Here is a 19684-nt window from a genome sequence, read left to right as displayed (position 1 = left end):
ATTCGTGGAGGACTTTTTTGATAGAACTAGCCCACATTTGCTTCACTTGGTTAGGAAAACCACGAAAACCTCTCACGGTTAGCCTGACGGCAAAGAGACTTTAACCCACGATCCGTCTACTAATGAGGATATTTTACGTTAGCACTGTGGGTGGTGCGAGCCGGGTGCAGAATTCGTATCAACCAGCCATCGCTGGGATTCGAACCCGGTTCACTTCATTGGAAGGCGAACGCTCTATCTCCTGAGCCACCACGGCTCCCCCAGTCCTTTAAACACAAAAATAAATACTATTTTCATATTTATTTAAATACCTTATTCTACCTCAATACTGCCCGTTCTTCGTTGCTTTCACATTAATCTTAACATAACTAATCCACATTAGTCAAAAAATTATTAGTCCTGCCTACTAATAAATTGGTAGTAAAATTGCTCAGAAACCATTTTTTTTTTTACCATTACTTTTACTTTTCTGAAAATATCACTTAGCTGGTTTTTCCACTAAGTACTTAAATTAACAAAGCTAAAATTATTTCAATCTTTTAATTTACTATTATTTGTTGCTCTTTCTGGCGGCTTTACGTTATTAAGTTAAGCTAAACTCGTTTCTCGTCGTTCATCCTTTCAGAATAGAGATTTACTGTATTTAGCATCACTTGGCATAATACTATTTTCCGGGAGCAACTTATGAAAATATAAATTTACCACTATGAAGGAAATTTGTCCTTTACAAATCCCTTTCTGAGGGCTGCAAAACAATTATTTTTTACAGTATCGGCATTAAAACTGCTTCTTATTAGTGCTGTGTTAATGATCACCAAATATAATAATAAAATACTTTATATATTTTCTGGTATATTTGGTACTTATTATATAACCTTTCAACAATTAGGTTTTGTACGAAATGCATTTATTAGGGGCAGAAAACTAAAGCTGAAATTTTAAAAACGAATTACATTTTTTCAAGACCTTGGTAAAGACTTAAGAGCATGACCATTTGTCTACCTGACCCTTCTTTTACTGTTTAAAATATATGAAAGAAAAAAAAGACATAGTGAAGTACGAATAGATACATTGTAGTTTTATTATATTCATAATATATAAAAAAAATTGATTTTCTATATATTTTATAGCCATCGTTGAACAGCAGATCCAATTTCGGGTTTACGACTGCTAATGTTCAACTCCGAAGCTTTGTAATTTGGAACCCAACCTAGAAAACAAGACCAAGTTTGGAAGAATTTCATTCGTGGTGGACTTTTTGATGGAACTAACCCGTTACATGGTTTGCATTACATGGAGAGGAAAACCACGAAAACTTCCCACGGTAAGTCGGACGACAAGGGAGCTTTAACCCATGATCCGTCTACCACTGAGGATACTTTACGTCAGCACAGTGGGTGGTGCGAGCCGGGCGTGGAATTCGTATCAACCAGCCATCTCTGGTATTCGAACCCGTCACATCATGGGAAGGCGAGCGCTTTATCCCCTGAGCTAATATGATTTCAAGATTAAATATGATGTAAATTTATCAGCTCTTTTTTTAATTAAAACAAAAAAAAACTAAATTAAACATCATATTTTAGAATTCGCACAGACATATTATGAGGTTGAAAATAAGTGTTTATTATCAGAATGGACAATCATTATTGATGTCTACTAATTTCTGTCAAGTGACTCAAATATGGACACTAGCTACTGTAAAAATTCATTATTTTGAACGTCGGTAAAGATTCTGATAGACGAATTTTTTAATACTCTTATCTATACTATGAATAAATGTCATTTTTTTTTTGTATAGATTTCCTCTTAAGTTTCCCTACCATTGTTCTGTCTTCGATGAAACAACCTTGAAAAGACGTTTATTTCGACTGGTTACGACGACCTTTTTTTTGAAAATATTAACATAAAATTTTAAGAAACCAGTTTAGATGATTTATTATATCTAAAAACCTTTAAAACTAGCAATTGTTATTAATTTATTTTAAAAGGTCATTTTTAAGTAAAAATAAGGTAATTTTTGAATATACTCAAAACACTGTAAAAAAAAAAGTATATCACCCAAAACAAAGACAAAAAATCCTTAGAGGATTTTATTTAGGAGGCTATTAACTTGTGTTTTGAACTATTATTTTAAAAGAAAGTGTATTTTTTAGCGACTAAGGGATCAATGAAGTTAACATTAAATTGCCCAAGTCATTGATTAGTCATTTTTACTGCTTTTTAATTGCTTTTTCATTTGTAAAAAAATGTACAAACAATATTGCATAAATTTTTCTTATTGTTAATATTTACTAATAACTTGTTATGTAACAGTAAATAATATGAAAAACATTAAAAATTAATTAAACAAATTTCCTTACACGCTAGCTATTCTTTCACAATGCAACCATTTTTACTACTTTTGGGCAATATAGGTATATACTAAGTTCTAGTCTTTCTAGTGTTAAAAAAGCAAACTTTAAAAAAATTTCTGCTCTTGTCTTTGTGAAGAAACACATATTAAAAATGAAATTCTACTTAGTTTTTTGTTCAAAATGTGTGAGCTATAATTATAAGCACTCATGAAAAATTATTGACAATTATTTTAAAAACAATACGAGTTATCGTGTTTAAGGTAGTATAAAATATGAAAAAAACCTGATTTTGAGATAAACTTCTGTTATCAACGTTCTAAATTTATAATAAACTCAATTTCGAAAATATTGTCCAAAATCACATTTTTGTACTAGACATGTTTTGTACCTTAAGAGGGAAAAAATGGAAATTAATATCTGAAATTTAAATATACGAAACTAAAAATTGAACGAAACAAAATTCGTAATTACTTATAACTTCAAAAAAAAATTTTTTTTACACTAGTTCTTAAAAAAATGGTTAGAATAACAACTATGCGACATTTTACAAAAATGTAAATTATTCAACTTGTTTTAAATTCTTCATCTATTGTTTTTCGCACATTTGAACAAAAAATTATGAATATTTTTCCTCCACTGCAAGATTATTATAACTTTTGAATGAATTTTTTATATATTTTTCAGAAACATACGAATATTTTTCAGCAGCAATGAAAAAGTTATAATTATTCTATGACTTTCAAGATTTTTTTTTTATAGAACTGTTTTAAAAGTTATCAATCATTATTTCACTTTTCTTCCTTTCTTCTTTTTAAAGAATTCCTTTGTTGAATGATTTACTATCATCAAAAAGGCGAAAATTGATTTCAAAAAAGTAAAATTAAAAAATAAAACAAAAACAAAAAACATCAAGAAAACGAAAATCATAAGTTTTCCAACAACTCAATATCGCTACTTATTTAAGGCCGACAAGGAAAAAAGTTTCCTGATTTAATCATTTTAGAAATGATATTTTATGATAAAACATAAATAAAGCAAACAAGCATATAGAAACAGTAAAGAAAAAACACTATAGTTTAAAGTGAAAAATCATAAGTTTATTTCATTTCAAGCTAGATATTATTTTCCTCCTTTCTGATTTTTAAAAACTTCCTCCGTTTAACTATTATAAAAAAATGCGAAAATTAATTAAAATAAGTAAATTAGTAGAAAGTGTTAAATAAATAAAACAAAAACAAAAAAAACATCAAGAAAACGAAAATGGAAAATTTTCCGACAACTCAACATCGCTATACTCATTTAAGATCGAGAAGGAAAAAAAGTTTCTTAATCTATTCATTTTAGAAATGATATTTTACAACAAAACATAAATAAAGCCAATAATTTGTCTAAAATGCGAGTTTAATACTTGAATACGATAATAAAATTTGTAGAAAATAATACTTGAACGAAATAAAACTTGTTTAAAAATAACAGAGCATTAAGAAAAAATAAATCAATAAACTCTAACAAAAAATTCAAGAATACAAAAATCAGAAATTTTATCTAAAATCATGCAGAGGGAAAAAAAGCCTTTCACTTAAAAAACTATAAACATAAAAATTGTATTTATAAATTATATTAATATTCCAAGCAAATTTTCTTTACCTGAATCAGACGATGTCGTCCATTGCGAGCCGAATAATAAAATAAGTAAACATCGCCAGTAGAAGTTCATCTTTCTAACTGATTCGGTCAAAGAGCTTTTTTAAGTGTTTTCCCCATGGGAAACACTTCCTCCTTCATTTAGTAAATGATTGAAGAGCTATTAACACAGATAAAAAAAAGAAGAAAAAAAAAGGGAGAGATAACTCAAATTGAATGAAAAAACATCGTTCTTTTCACGAAATCACTNTTTTTTTTTTGTATAGATTTCCTCTTAAGTTTCCCTGCCATTGTTTTGTCTTCGATGAAACAACCTTGAAAAGACGTTTATTTTGACTAGTTACGACGGCCTCCTTTTTTTTTTTAAACATTAACATAACATTTTAAGAAACCAGTTTAGATGTTTTATTATATCTAAAATCTTATAAAACTGGCAATTATTATAAAAATTTTTTAAAGGTCATTTTTCGGTAAAAAATAAGGCAAATTTTGAATATACGCTAAACACTGTAAAAAAAATATTCTATCGCCGAAAGCAAAAAATCTTTAGAGGATTTCATTTAGGAGGCTATTAACTTGTGTTTTGAACTATTATTTTGAAAGCAAGTGTATATACTAGTGAGTTAGGGATCAATGTAATTAACACTAGATTGCCCAATGTTTGACTGCTTTTTCATTAGTAAAGAAATGTATCAATAATAATGAATAATTTTTTTTTCCGAGTGAAGTAAATTTTTTTATTGTTAATATTTACTAATAATTTGTTATATAACTGTAGATAATATAAAAATTATTAAAAATTAATGAAACAAATTTCTTTACACGCTAGTTATTCTTTCACAATGCAATCCTTGTTACTGCTTTTGGGCAATATAGGTATATACTAAGTTTTAGTCCTTCTAGTGCTAAAAAAGCAAACTTTAAAAAAAATTTCTGCTCTTGTCTTTGTGAAGAAACACAGATTAAAAATGAAATTCTACTTAGTTTTTTGTTCAAAATATGTGACTTATCATCGTAAACACTCTTGGAAAACTGTAGATAATTATTTTAAAAATAATAAGAGCTATGGTGTAAAACGTAAAAAAATTTGATTTCTAAATTCATAATAAATTAAATTTCGAAAATTTTGTCCAAAATCATGTTTTTTTATTAGTTATGTTTTCTACCTTAAGAGGGACAAAATGGAAATTAATATTTGAAATTTAAATACACAATAGCAAAAAATAAACGAATAAAAGAACAATTATTTTACTCTAAACTTTTCCTTTCAACACCTCCATATTTAATCAATATAAAACATTCAGATTTTATTTTAAAGGATTCGTAATTATTTTTAACTTCTAAAAAAATTTATTTTCGTGTACCAGTTCTAAAAAAATTGGTTGAAATAACTACGCGACATTTTACAAAAATGTAAAATATTCTATTTGTTTTAAATTCCTCATATATTGTTTTTTACACATTTGAACAAAAATGTATGAATATTTTCCCGCCACTACAAGAATATTATAACTTTTGATGGACCTGCATATTTTTTTTATATATTTTACTGAAACATGCGAATATTTTTTAGCTGCAATAAAAGAATCATAATTATTCTATGACTTGTAAGTTTTTTTTATACAACTGTTTTAAAAGTTATCAATCATTCTTTCACTTTAAGTTTTATTTTCGTCCTTTTCCTCAAATCTTAAGGAATTCCTCCGTTGGATGATTTACTATTATCAAAAATGCGAAAACTAATTAAAAAAAGTAAATTAATAGAAAGTGTTAAATAAATAAAACAAAAACAAAAAAGATCAAGAAAACGAAAATCAAACATTTTTCGACAACCCACCTAGCATCGCCGCTTATTTAAGATCGACAAGGAAAAAAGTTTCCTAATTTATTCTCTTTAGAAATGATATTTTATAATAAAACATAAATAAAGCAAACAAACAAAAACAATACACCAAGAAAACAAAAATCAAATAATTTGCCTAAATTGCGAGTAGGCAATGCAGAAAGTTTCTTAATAAAACTAGTTTAAAAATAACAGTGAAATCAGAAAAAATAAATAAATAAACTGAAAGAAAAAAAATCAAGAATACAAAAATCAGAAATTTTGTCTAAAATACAAGATGCAGAGGAAAAAAAAAAGCCTTTCATTTAAAAAATTATATATAGATAATTTATATTCATATTCCAAGCAAATTTTCTTTACCTGAATCCGACGATGTCGTCCATTGCGAGCCGAATAATAAAATAAGTAAACATCGCCAGTAGAAGTTCATCTTTCTAACTGATTCGGTCAAAGAGCTTTTTTAAGTGTTTTCCCCATGGGAAACACTTCCTCCTTCATTTAGTAAATGATTGAAGAGCTATTAACACAGATAAAAAAAAGAAGAAAAAAAAAGGGAGAGATAACTCAAATTGAATGAAAAAACATCGTTCTTTTCACGAAATCACTTCTAAATAATGCCTTTTTGATGTTAACTTTCATAAAAGAGTGAAATTTGCATATCGTTTGGAGCTTTTAAACGATGAGAACTCATTTATAGGGGAGATTGCGCAAACGTGATTTATCGCTGGATTGAGTTTAGTATTCAGAGTATTTCCAAATTCGAATGAGCTGCGGCTTCTGTATACTCAGTTTCTTTTTGTGAAGAATCACGTAGACGAAATGATTCCCTAAACTGTAGTGAGAAATAGCGCACTGCAAGTAATAAAACAACTGTAGTCGATACTTTTTGTAGCAATTTGTAATGTTGTGTGCTATTCTTCAAAAAAAAATTAAAATTCTGTTAAAAAGTTTTTTAAAATTAATTAAAATTTCTTTAAAATTATTTTAAAATTATTATAAAATTATTGTAAAATTATTATAAAATTATTTTAAAATTATTATAAAATTATTATAAAATTATTATAAAAGTATTATAAAATTATTTTAAAATTATCATAAAATTATTATAAGATTATTATAAAATTATTTTAAAATTATTTAAAATTAAAAAAATTTTTTTTTTAATTTTTCTAAAATTAAAATTTTTTTAAAAATTTATTATTTTATTTATTTTTTTTATTAAAAAAAAGTAGTGTAGTGAGTAGTACGATACAGAAAACAGTAGTTTGCAGAGATAACGTATTTAAAATCACTTATAACTAATATTTTTACCAGCCATTACGTAAAATAGATAACGAATCACTTTGATGACATTTTCGCATGCGAATGCACACTCGTGAAACATTGATGTTAATTCAAAGGAAGGGAACGTATTTTTTAATTTGGAGGGGGGGGGGTGATTGATATATTTTTTAAAAGTTTGTTTTGGTGATCTATAATTTCTAGCCAATTTTATTTATTTTTTAATACGTTTGTCGTTCATCAGGATAGTTGAAAAATAAATTTAAAAAAAAAGGTTCAATATGGAAGTAATTAGGGGGTATCAGAAAAATGATTTAAACATTGTGTTTTGTGCCCCAATATGTCCTCGTTGAGCTCTGAAGATTGCCCCCCTCCTCTGAGGTGAAAGTAAGTCCTCTCAGTAAGCCTACAACTTACTGAGGGTGAAAAAGGTAACTATTTAGACAAATGAGGTATTGTTTCCCATATATTGTTTGACACTGAATTGTATATACGCTGAATTGTATTTCCCATACATTGTTTGACATTGTAAATATGCAACATTACAGGGTGGCCACTCAAATCAGATTTCAAATGTCCTGTTTTACTAGGTAAAAAACTTAAAATTTTCAGGTCAGAGTGTTGTTTTTTTTCATGAAGTGTGAATGGTAGGATAGAAAAAATGTCAATATTTTAAAGAATTTTATTTAAAATGTTATTTTATTCTTTTTTGCTTTTCTCCTCATTTGAAATTAAAATATTTAAGGAATTTTTAGTACATCATTACCCATCAGAAAACAATTTGTTTTATAAAAACTGATTAAAATAAGTTAAATGGATCAAATCGTTAATGTCGGACGTAAATCACACGAAAGTAAAAAATGATTACTCATTTACAAATTGTGAATTACAATGAATTTGTTTGTAAATTAAATGTAAACTTCACTGACTTTTTAAGCCGACATTTAAATAAAGAATTGTATGAAGTTCTTAATTTGTAAAACATGATACATAATCAATTTGAAATTTTTTACTTCGGTGTCGGAAGCAAAATCTTTCTTCCTTCCTTTCCGTTTTATAGTAAATCACTAATATTCTCCCCCCCCCACCCCCACCGCAACCTTATATTTGGATAGATCCTTTTATGTGATCAGATTATTTTAAAATTTTTTCAGCCCTTAGAAAATTTCCTCCTCAAAACTTAATCTATGAACATATTAATGTCTTTATTATTTACCATCGAAATTAAATTGAAATGAAATTATAGATTGCGTCAATTTAATATGCGTCAATATGTCAATCTAATGATAACATAGGATACATTAATTCGACGCAATTTTATTATCAGATTTTAAAATAAAATTTAAATAAAAGTAATAAAAATATGCGATTTTATTTTTAATATTAGACTCGTTTTGCGTACATGTTGCCACCCCCCCCCTCCCTGTTGAATTCAAATATAAGATATAGTTTCCAGATTTTCAATTCAAAATACCTTAAATTAGAAAGACATGTATTTGATATTTCCTCCACTAGATGTAGACACTACCGTTTTCTTATGACCTTGAGAGTTTTTAATTATTTCTCTTATATATAAATATTAAAGCGCATCATTTAGATTTAGTACCGAAGATGGTGGTTCTCTAGTTTAGCAACACGTAAAGGCCTTTATATGTGTAATGAACCAACTCCATTTTTATTTTTATTTTTAAAGGCTTACACAGTGGCGTGCAGGGAGGGAGCGAAGGGAGCAACAGTCTAAAGCAGTGATTCTCAACCTTTTTTGGGGGGCGGCACACTTTTAACGATTTCGAAATTTGACGGCACACAATGAAAAAAATTAGTTTAAAAGTTGTTTACTTAACTATAATACACAGTGTTAAATAGTTTGTGATAATAATTTTGAATGCGAAATAAAATAATACGTATTACAAGAGCACGTTTATAAGGGATCAATTATTTCTTTCGACTAATTTTTAGTTAGTTAGTAACAGTTATTATTTTTTTTGCTAGTTATTAATTGTTAGCTTGTTTTCTTTAAATATTAACTGTTATTTTTTGCGATTTCTTGTTAACTAGTTTTTTGCTGATTATTAATTGTTAGCTTATTTTTTNTCGTCGCTCAATTTTTGAAGATTACCTGTATATATTTCCAAGTCTTCTTCTTTTATTTCTAATTGTCACAGATCTGAAAAATACTGATAATCCTTCGACCAATCGACCCTTCCGGTTCGGATCGACCCCCATTCGACCCCCTGGCTAAGATCGACCCCCGCTTATGTTAAATAGACCCCTGGGGGTCTATATAGACCACTTTGGCGACCTCTGGTCTAAAGTATCCGGTCAAAAAAAAAAAATTAATTTACAGTGAGCAGAAGGGGAAAAAAAAACGGATAACCTTAAATAATTTTTGATCTAATGATCCAATTTAAACGTTCTATGATTCAATCTTAATAATTCGAGGTGGTGACCTAAAATATGCTAATTAATGGGTGCAGACGATATATTAAGTTGCTAAATCAGACGGAAAAACGTGCTTTCTCTGAATAAACATACAATTTCTTCAACGGATTCCGATTTCTCACCCACTAGATGTAGGAGATTGCAATCTGGGAAATAAGGTCCCATTAGATTGGTTAGGATAGCGATCCAAAGTTTGAACCCCTTAATGTTAATAATACTTTTTGCGCATATTTCGTCATATCTTTTTAAGCGAATTGAAAAAAATTTTCTCACCATTATAAAATTCGCTTATAAAATTTTAGTAAATATTTATTATTTTTTAAGTATTTTATATAATAATAGTCGAAACAATTTTGAATTATAAAGTCTGCGAATTTTTACGTCGTTTAAAAGTAAGCAATTTGACGTAGCAAACTACAAAATTTGGGTGAAATCGTTTGAATAGTTCCTGAGAAATCAAATTTTAACAATATATCGTTTTTAAAATTCGATTGCGGTTGCCCCCTAAGTTCTAGAGGCCAGAAATTCGAATTTGTTGAAAAAAATTATCGTCTGCACTTATTAACGCATTTGAGGTTACTCCCTCGAACCTTTAAGAATGAGTCATAGAACGTATAAGATAAGATTTTTGGTTAAAATGTTATTTATGGTGGTCCATTTTTCTTTTTTAGCTTTGTTTTCTTGGTCAATTTTGTACACTAAAACGCTAAATCTTTTACGAGTTGCTAGTACTATTTTTGTAAGGAAACACAATTTCTTTATAAGGTAAATATTATTAGCTTAAGCGAAATGTTTTACTTATATCTAAAAAATAATTTTTTTCAATTGAATTGCTGAGTCATTAAAATTTTAATATGGTTAATATTTAGGGAAATGTGGTAACATTTTGTTGGAAAATATTGATTTCCACATTCAGTTACACAAAAAATGAATTTAAATTAAGTATGTGCATTGTTCCTTTTTGTTTAAATTTTAACTAAAGAATGCCCTAAAAATGGTAAAGAAAATAAAAACTGAAGAAAAAAATTTAATCTTATTAAAAACTGAAAAAGGAATAGTTTTCCAATGTTTTTTATTTCTTACTCTGAATTAAAAAGGCATTTTTTTTCTGTGTTTATAATTGTTTATTTGCTTTATTTTTTTTTATTGAGCATTATAGTATATTTATTTTTATGTAAAGATCAGCGGGATTTCTCTTATGGAAAAAAATTTATTCCAAAAAATATTCCTAAGTTTTCTTCCAATATAAAATACATTTAATTATTTTTATTATAATGACATCATAGTTTATTGCTTATAAAATAATTTTATTAAATCAACCATCTTTCCTTTAAAAATTAAATTATCTATTAAAAATAGTTGATATAAAGATTTTATTGTTCTTAATGGTCAAATGAATGTCCACAGTGGCGATTCTTTTCTTTGCACGCCACTGCTAATGAGTTTTTTCATGTTTTTTTAAGATCTTTTTTCTTTCGTGGCGCCATCTGCTTACAGCAAACATAAAATAAATGTCAATTCCTTTTTAAATAAAATATAAAATTCAAAAAACTACGTTATTGAAGCAGTGTAAAGATGAAAAGACGATTTTGTTTTTGCTTAGTTTAAAAAAAAAAAAAAATTAACGGAAATTCTCCTTGTTTTGATGTGGTGTGACCTTATCTTATTCATTTTTTTTTCTTGAGTTTAACGAAAATGTAATAACTTCTTACTTTACAAACATAAATTTTATTTTATTTATTTTAACAATGGAGTTTTCTTCTTTGCACTTACTTGTTCGTTGTGTTTGATTCACGATAATGGATCGAATAATAAAACCATTTTATGCTGTTCTAAATAGCTAAAATAGATTGAAGTTTTAATAATTTAATGATTGAATTTAGGATTTTAGCTATATAAATTGAAAATTAATATTGCTATACAACATTGATGTGATTTAAAAAGATATTGCGTATTAATAATAATATATAATTGGATAATTATATATATATATATATATAATACACGATTAAAAGATTATATTCTTAAGTTAATGGGTAAAGTTAGTTAATACGTAGGGGAGAGTTGGATAAAACGGGATACCATTATTGTTTTTATTTACTACGGAATATCTGTTTAGGAAAACAATACACTATTTTTTTTTGTAGCTACAACATTTATTGAAGCACACAAAAAACATATTTTCAACTAATTTTAATGACAGCGAAATAGAAAAAAAAATTCATTTCCAAACTCTTACATATCCCGTTTTAGCATACCTGGGTTGGATAAAACGGGATAGGGTTTACTATGTTTAATTTTTTGCATATATATAAAGATAAAATAATAAATAATGCAAATATATAAATAATTGTTTATGTATAATAATTGTTTATGTATAAAAAAGTCTTCATCAGAGAAATACATTACAATTAGTTCTAAAGAAAGATGTGAAATCCTAGAGTCGAAAATAAAATGCTTAATAATGAACGTTAATAAACAAATTTTGCATTACTATATAAAGAGACTAAATTATTCAAAAAATATATATAGTTAATATAAATAAGTTGTTTAAAAAGCCTAGGCCTACGTTAATATATGGCTGTTTTAAAATGTAATAATCCAATAAATAAATAGGTGGATAAAACGGGACATGAAAAACTCTATCCCGTTTTATCCAACTCACATGTGTCCCGTTTTGTCCGACTCCGTCACTTTTTGAAACAAACATGGTTGCTGCTTTAATGTGAAAAGAAAATTAGATAGACTGCACATAAAAATATTGGTAAATAAATGGCTAATTAAATTTAATACTCACCGGAATTTTATTCCCATATATGTAGGCAGTACAATGTAAAAAATAACGCACGTAAATGTAGAAAATGGTAAGAAAATAGAGTAAAAAAATTCTGAGACCTGCAACTTTCTATCAAATAGTGATCTCGAGGCGGGACGCACCGAGAATGATATAATCAATGTCGAATAACGCGTTTCTGTCGTTGTCCACTAGATAGCTGCAATAGTCTGGTCCCTAGGCGACGTATCCCGTTTTGTCCGACTATCCCGTTTTATCCAACTCTCCCCTATTAAGCATATACAATAGATACGTACATATTAAAACAGCACCAGTTGACTAATATCAGTAATACCGATTACCAAAAATTTTTCAGATTAATTTTTTGGATTTTCTATTTTTCGAATTATTATATTTGAATTATAAATAGGTAGAGGGTCATCAACAATATTAAAGTGGTGTACTCTCGCTTAAAATATTAAGTGTTAATTCTGAAATGATAAGTGTCATTTTGACAAAAATAATAGCAACTTTTTCATGAAAACTAAGTCTACACATGAAAGAAACAGGGAGACAAATAGTCAAACTTTATTTTGATCCCTGTTAGCAGATATTGTAGTTCTGTGATGCCAATTATACTTTGGTAGGAATATATCAGAACTCCATTGGCATCGGACTAACCACGAGAGGTTTCCGTAGTTCTAACTATCTAGCGCAAATGCTGTTGAGTTTCATTCAAAAGAGTTCTTCTTGAAAGTGAATGCTACTTTGTTCTATAAACCAGTGACGGATTAAGCGTCCCCGGGGCCCTTAGATTAATTTTTTTTTTCTCGCATATTTTTTATTTACTCAAATATAAAAGTATTTATATATCTTTTCATTTAAGAAAGCATACTTAAAATAAAAATAAATAATAATAAATTAAATTTGACTTTATTTTGTTAAATTGGAACTAAAAAATAATCATAACATATATATTTGAAATAGATTTTTTTTTTTAAATCATTGTTTTTCTTAATTTTTTTAAATTTATTTTCAAAATATCCATTTTAAGAATGTTCCCCTAATCATTGGGGGAACCAGGCCATGGCCTAGACTGGCGTAATGGATAATTCGGCACTGAGGTGTTCTCTTGATTTCTAGATTCAAGGTTAAGGATATTATAGAATTTAATTTATTGTTAAAATGTCCATTCGAGTAGCAATTTTTATCACGTTATCATAAATAATTTTCTCAATAATTAAAAAAAAATTATAACTTTCTTTTTCTTTCCGTCCATTTCAACCCTAATTTATACTACTGACTACAAGTTGCACTTTCAGGATACAATTGTGCACTTTAACACAAAAATTGCATTTGCCGAAAACGGATTTTCAGGGATACTTTCTGTTGCAAATCAGTTGCTCTATTTAAAATGTATGAGGGCGCGTTTTTCAAAGTAGAACAGGATCTGTTTGCCAGACCTACAACGTAAGCTTTCAAAGCAGCGCCGCCTTTTCCCCCCTGCCTACATATATGGCGGCAGGATTAAGTTTCTGACTCGCATTTGGCAACGGGAGCAAGTAAATTCCACTTCTCTTCTTCTGTTTTCACTTTTAACATTGCGAAGAAAAGAAAAATACATTTTGTAAATATTTATGCTAACTCTTTTCCTTCATTGTTATATAATAGACCTGTTATGTTAATAGGGTGAAAAAAATCACTTTAGAATCTCTTTAAAATACGCAAAAGAAGTGCCACAGCATTTATCCCGTTATATATATATATCATGTTACGTCTTTAAAGGCTAGATAATTGAAGAGACTTAGACTGCTTCTGTTAAAAAGGCATTTTATTTTGTTAGATAGAGTATTGCAAACATTATGCATTGGATATTTACATCAGGTTTCCCCCTTTGCAGGGATTGTTTGGGGTTGGCCCAGCTTTATCTAGCCATTGAAAATATGAAAAAGACACGCAATTTTGCCTGTCCTGAGTTTTTAAAGTGAGATTCTGAGAGGGCGTGGTTGCAAGTATCTTCTTATCTGAATGAAACGTCATTCAATTTATAAAATTTAGAGGTTTTGATTCGCTAAAAGTATCTCGCCACTCTGACGGTGGGAACTTTCCGGGACTATCTTCATCGATGAATTATTGTCCATTAACTTCAGAAAATAATCTTTTATCTGGCCTTATCTGGTTCATCTTGACTTTTTATGGCTCTTTGTGAGAGACCGACTTCTACATCTTAAACTTGATAAGATTGATTGATTGTTAATTTACGTCGCACTAGAGCTGCACAAATTTAAATAATTTAAAGAAATATATTAAAAAAGATCTGCCGTAAATAAAACGGGAAATTTTAATTATGTAAATTTTAAATTTCTGACAGCGTAACTAGAATCTTGCATATATATATATATATTACAAAAGTTACGCTGTAAGAAATTTAAAATTTACATAATTAAAATTTAAATTATTTGATTATAATTTATAAAAAATTTTTAAAAAATATGCAGCTTTAACAACAACATTTAGTTTCTACTAATTTGAATACTTTAAATAAAAATATTAAAAACGATCTGATGCAATTAAAACAGAAAACTAGCATTATGCAGTCATGAAGCAATACCATTTTAAATAAAAAAAGAAAAACTATTTCAAATTTTATTTTTAAAAAAATACTCATTGAAAGTTTATTCTGTAGTGTATGTTCAATTACTGGTTAGTTCACTGGTTAAAATAACTGTTGCCCGCTCCTCACGGCTGTAGTGTCAGGAAAAAAGAAGAAGAAAAAGAACAGTTTTTTAATTTATTGCGAAAAAGAAAAATGTCACTACTTCCAGTGTCCACTCTAGTATTTTATGTTATTATTTGTTGAATGAATTCCCAGGATAAATCAGGCTATACATAAATATGCAGCAGTTAACACCCGAAATTATTGACAGCAAATTGTTTTCTACTTAACTTTTACACTACTTAATGCAAAAATTGCGTATTTCTATATAATTCTCATTTATTTCACATACATTAATATTTCATACCTATACATATTCATTTGTATATTCATTTTTTTTAAAAAAAAAAGAAACTTACATGTTAAGTCATGATTCATAGCTTTATTTAGCATATAAAGCAAAAAACAAATTTTAGGGTTTTAAGCTAATGTGTTTTAAAATATTATATACATTTCCGTAATTATCCCGTAATTATTCCGTAATCATCCTGTAATTACCACGTCACGGGGGTTGACACCTTTCATTTGGTGGAAGACATATTTTTGAAAAACAAGATCTATGAATTGTTTCAAAATTATCTTTCTTTTTTTTTAATGTATGGTTGAGACTGAGTATTATGGTGCCACAACTAACACTTAATTTCTAGGCACTCTAAACTCAATAAAATCTCTTGTTGGACTTACAAATAGAATTTATTTGTAATTTACTATCTTATCTTCCTAGGCCGTGGTGGCACAGGGGATATCGCCTCTCAATGGGGTGAACCGAGTTTGAATCCTCTGAGAAGGTTGGTTTATTCGAATTCCGCACCCGGCTCACTACGACCACAGTGCTGACGAAAAATATCCTCCGTGGATATTTTTCGTCGGATGATAGGTTAGAGTCCCCTTGCCGTCAGGCTAACCGTGGGAGGACCTCGAGGTTTTGCTCTCCATGAAACGCAAATGCGGGTTAGTTCTATCAAAAAGTCCTCCACAAAGGCAAATTTCTCCTAATACTTCATTCAGGAGTTCCCTTGTCTTCTGGATTGGGTTCGAAATGACAAGGCTACGGAGTTGAACATCGGTAGTTAAAAACTGAAAATTCATTCCGTTGCTCAACGACAGTTGTAATATAATAATATCTAATCTTCCCTTACTACATTAATCCTCTCCTATTTAACATTTATCCTCTTATCTGTTTGCTCAACTTTATTATTTTATTAGCATTATTAATTACTGAATACCTGGTATAGTCATAATTAAGAGCGACTTTCATCTAATAAAGAATATAAGACAATATGTTTACTTTTTATTTGATCATTATTTATTCATGTATTTTTTTTTTCTCTTGAAGGGCAAACTGTTGCAACTGATGTAAGACGACTCAGATTTCTTAGAACATCCTTGGATAATAATACACAAAATTATCTTCCTAATACAACAAACTGAAGGAAAGGTTGAAAAAGAAAATAAACAAATTATAGCACTCGTTTTGTCTCGCATATTTCCTAAACTTATTTTCATTTAAAAAAAATATTTTATGCAGATTTTATGAAATGAATAAAAGCTGTCGATTAATGTTAATACTTGATAAAGCAAGAAACCCATTAGCTTTAAATATTATTATGGGAAATAGTATTGAGCCTCATGCGAAGCACATTCGAAGAGAGAAAATGCAAAGTTGCCAAACATAAACAAATAAAATATAATTAAAGATGAACAAAGACAGGGAAAATTGCAGTAGACGAGGAAATACATAATAATGAATAGAAAGTAATGGAGAACAATGCATATAACAGAAGAAGACAATTGTGCACATTAAATGTAGTCTAGGTATAATTTTTTAAACCCCCTCACATCATATTTGCAACATCATCGATTTCAGCGACACCTGTGATATCTATAGGACAAAATAAAATACTTTTTTTAAAATGTTTTATAAATATTTCTTAGCATATATATGTATATGTTTTTCGAATTTTTGATACCCGTCCTTTGACTTGGTATTAGTGTCAAAGTTTTCATTTGAACCAATAAATTAAAAAAAAAAGTTATTAAAGTGTCCACCAAATGTTACCTACAAAAGCAGCTATTAAAAAGGCAAATCGGGGCAAAATGCATTTCCAAGGAGTATGGAGGGTGAGATTAACACTAGAAAGACTGAAACTTAGTATATACCTATATTGCCCAAAAGCAGTCAAAATGACAGAATTGTAGAAGGATAAATAATGTATAAAGAAATTTGTTTAAAATTAATTTTTAATATTATTTACAGTTATATAATAAGTTATTAGTAAATATTAAAAATAAAAAAAGTATATATTGTACAAAATTCTAAGAAATTGCGTCATTATATACATCATTGTCTTTCTAATTGAAATTAAAAGCAGTCCAAACGACTTCCTTAGGCAATTTAGTGTAAACAAGGAAATCTTCACCCCTTAACATTCAAGATTCTCTATTATTTTCCTACAGTCTTGTTTTTGAAGCTTAACATATGTATATCTAAAATTAACCCTTTAATGGACCCTTTATTTCTAGCAAAGGTAAATTAAAGTAATTTTGTAATTGAAATTGTTTTAAGAACAGTAATTGATATATATATATAAAAAACTCATTTAATTTATAAAAATGCCATTTTTTTGGTGGTAAATATATTTAACATGACCTATTAGGAACTTACTATAGAAATATATACNTGCCTGCTACAAACTTCAAAAGGAATTATGTATTTTATAACTTTGATACGTTTTTTAAAAGTGACAAATGGTTACCAATTTTATTCAAACTTACTTCAAGAAAGCTGAAGTTATTGAAAAAATGGAAACCTAAATTAAAAGTGGTAAAACGTGGTGGTAAGTATACTTACCACGGCCTTGAAAAGGGTTAATATCGTCAAAATTATCATCTACCCGAAAAAACTATCCATTTTGCACTATATTTCTTAATGCAAAATTTGCGCAGGGGTCAAAAATTGCTTATTTCCTTTGCAAATAACAGAAAATTCAAAAATTAACATTTTGGACAATTTCATGTAACTTTTTTTTTGTTAAGATTTCTGAAAACTGGAGAAAGCATACATTTAAGAAAGCGTAAATTATTATTTATTCCACAGAAACTATTACATTTGAGTTGACAAATTTGATATTTTTAAAGATGCTGTTATTCCGAAAATTATTAATTTGTTCAGTCTCACCTTAATCCGTAAATAATGCATTGAACTCAATTTCTGAACATACGATCCCTAAATATCTTGATTATGCATTGTAAAAATTAAAAAGAATTTGCGAATTTTTCGTCAATTTTACTGAAGTAGTTTCCATTTCATCACATTTAGAAAATCACTATCCTCATTTGGATAAGGAAACAATCATAAAAATAATTAGGATACTTGGATTGATACAATTATTTAGGATACACAACAACATTTTCTTCGCTTAGATGAATGGAAAATGTTCAGAGCAGTAGTATACACTACAAGTTGCGAAACTACTGTAGTCGCTACTTTTTTTCCTAGTTCGTAATGTAGTGTGCTACATTTTCAAAGGGTAGTGTAGCGATACAAAAAAGTTACTCGTAATCGTATAGTTTGATTAGAAGTAATCACAATTGCCTGTAATCACGATTACACGTAATCATATATTTTGATTACTTGTTATCATAATTACCAGTAATCGTTTTTTGTTGTTGTGATAACTTGGAATCACGATTGCAGTTGAAATCAAAATTTTGGTGAATTGTAACCTAGATTACAAGTAATTGATTTCTGTAGTCGACTATTGTAATTACGATTGCAGCTGTAATCAAAGTTGTAATCAAAATTACAAAAAACTGATTACCATAATCGACCATTTTAATCACGATTGCAGCTGTAATCAAAGTTGTAATCACGATTACAAGTAATTGATTACTGTAATCAAAGTTGTAATCACGATTACAGCTGTAATCCAAGTTGTAATCACGATTACAAGTAATTGATTACTGTAATCACGCTTAAAGCTGTAATCAAAATTATGTTATCATGTAGTCATGATTACTGTAATCGAAAAATGTAATCGATTACATTTTTGCTCAACTCTGGTCTGTAGTGATTCTTGGCAACTACTTTTTACGTATAGTTTAGTTAAGAAACAGGGTTTTAACACAACTCATTTTTCCAATTTGATGGGTACAAATTTTCGCGAGTTCGTAAATGGATACAATTTACTCCTTTGACTGCAGGTTAACAGGATTTACGTGTTTAGACTGGCGTAAGACTAATGATTAAGCTAGCTGTTGCAAATAATGCATAATTACTTTGGTTACACTTTCGCATGTGAATGAATATTGAAACATTGATGTTATTTCAAAGATAGGAAACATATTTTCGATGTGCTTCATTTCTTAGAAGAAATAAAAGAACATTAAACACTTTACAAAATTGCAAGTATTTGTTAAAATATCCTAGAATTTCAGAAATTGAATACTCGTTTTTTAAGAAGACATAAGATCAAATGAACAAATTCGAATTTTTCTTTTCTTTCTTAGAGTAAGAAACTGGTTCATGTAAGCTTGAATAAATATTTCTAAATAATTATTCACGTTTAATAAAAGCCAATGTTTTAATAAACTATTAATATTAATTTATTATTTATTTAAAACCATTTTGA

The 19684-nt window shown here is 28.2% G+C and overlaps 1 protein-coding gene across 2 annotated transcripts in view; it reads right to left on the bottom strand.

The window, feature by feature from the left end:
- The window catches only part of LOC107453134 (uncharacterized protein CG3556-like), a 29902-nt gene extending 23372 nt beyond the window's left edge, over positions 1–6530 (bottom strand). Inside the window, exon 1 of one of the 2 annotated variants that reach the window (XM_043052860.2) lies at positions 6202–6530. In XM_043052860.2, coding sequence (XP_042908794.1) covers positions 6202–6271 — 70 coding nt within the window. In that variant the 5' untranslated portion in view covers positions 6272–6530. Of the gene's footprint in view, positions 1–4001; positions 4156–6201 lie in introns of those variants that run through there. The other variant, XM_043052859.2, reaches the window with a different exon arrangement.
- Positions 6531–19684: the final 13154 nt, after the last annotated feature.

This window comes from Parasteatoda tepidariorum, chromosome 9 (genome assembly GCF_043381705.1).
Source record: "Parasteatoda tepidariorum isolate YZ-2023 chromosome 9, CAS_Ptep_4.0, whole genome shotgun sequence".
Classification (NCBI taxonomy): domain Eukaryota; kingdom Metazoa; phylum Arthropoda; class Arachnida; order Araneae; family Theridiidae; genus Parasteatoda; species Parasteatoda tepidariorum.
The sequence above is the reverse complement of the archived record's forward strand: the minus strand, read 5'-3'. Positions and strand labels throughout refer to the sequence as shown.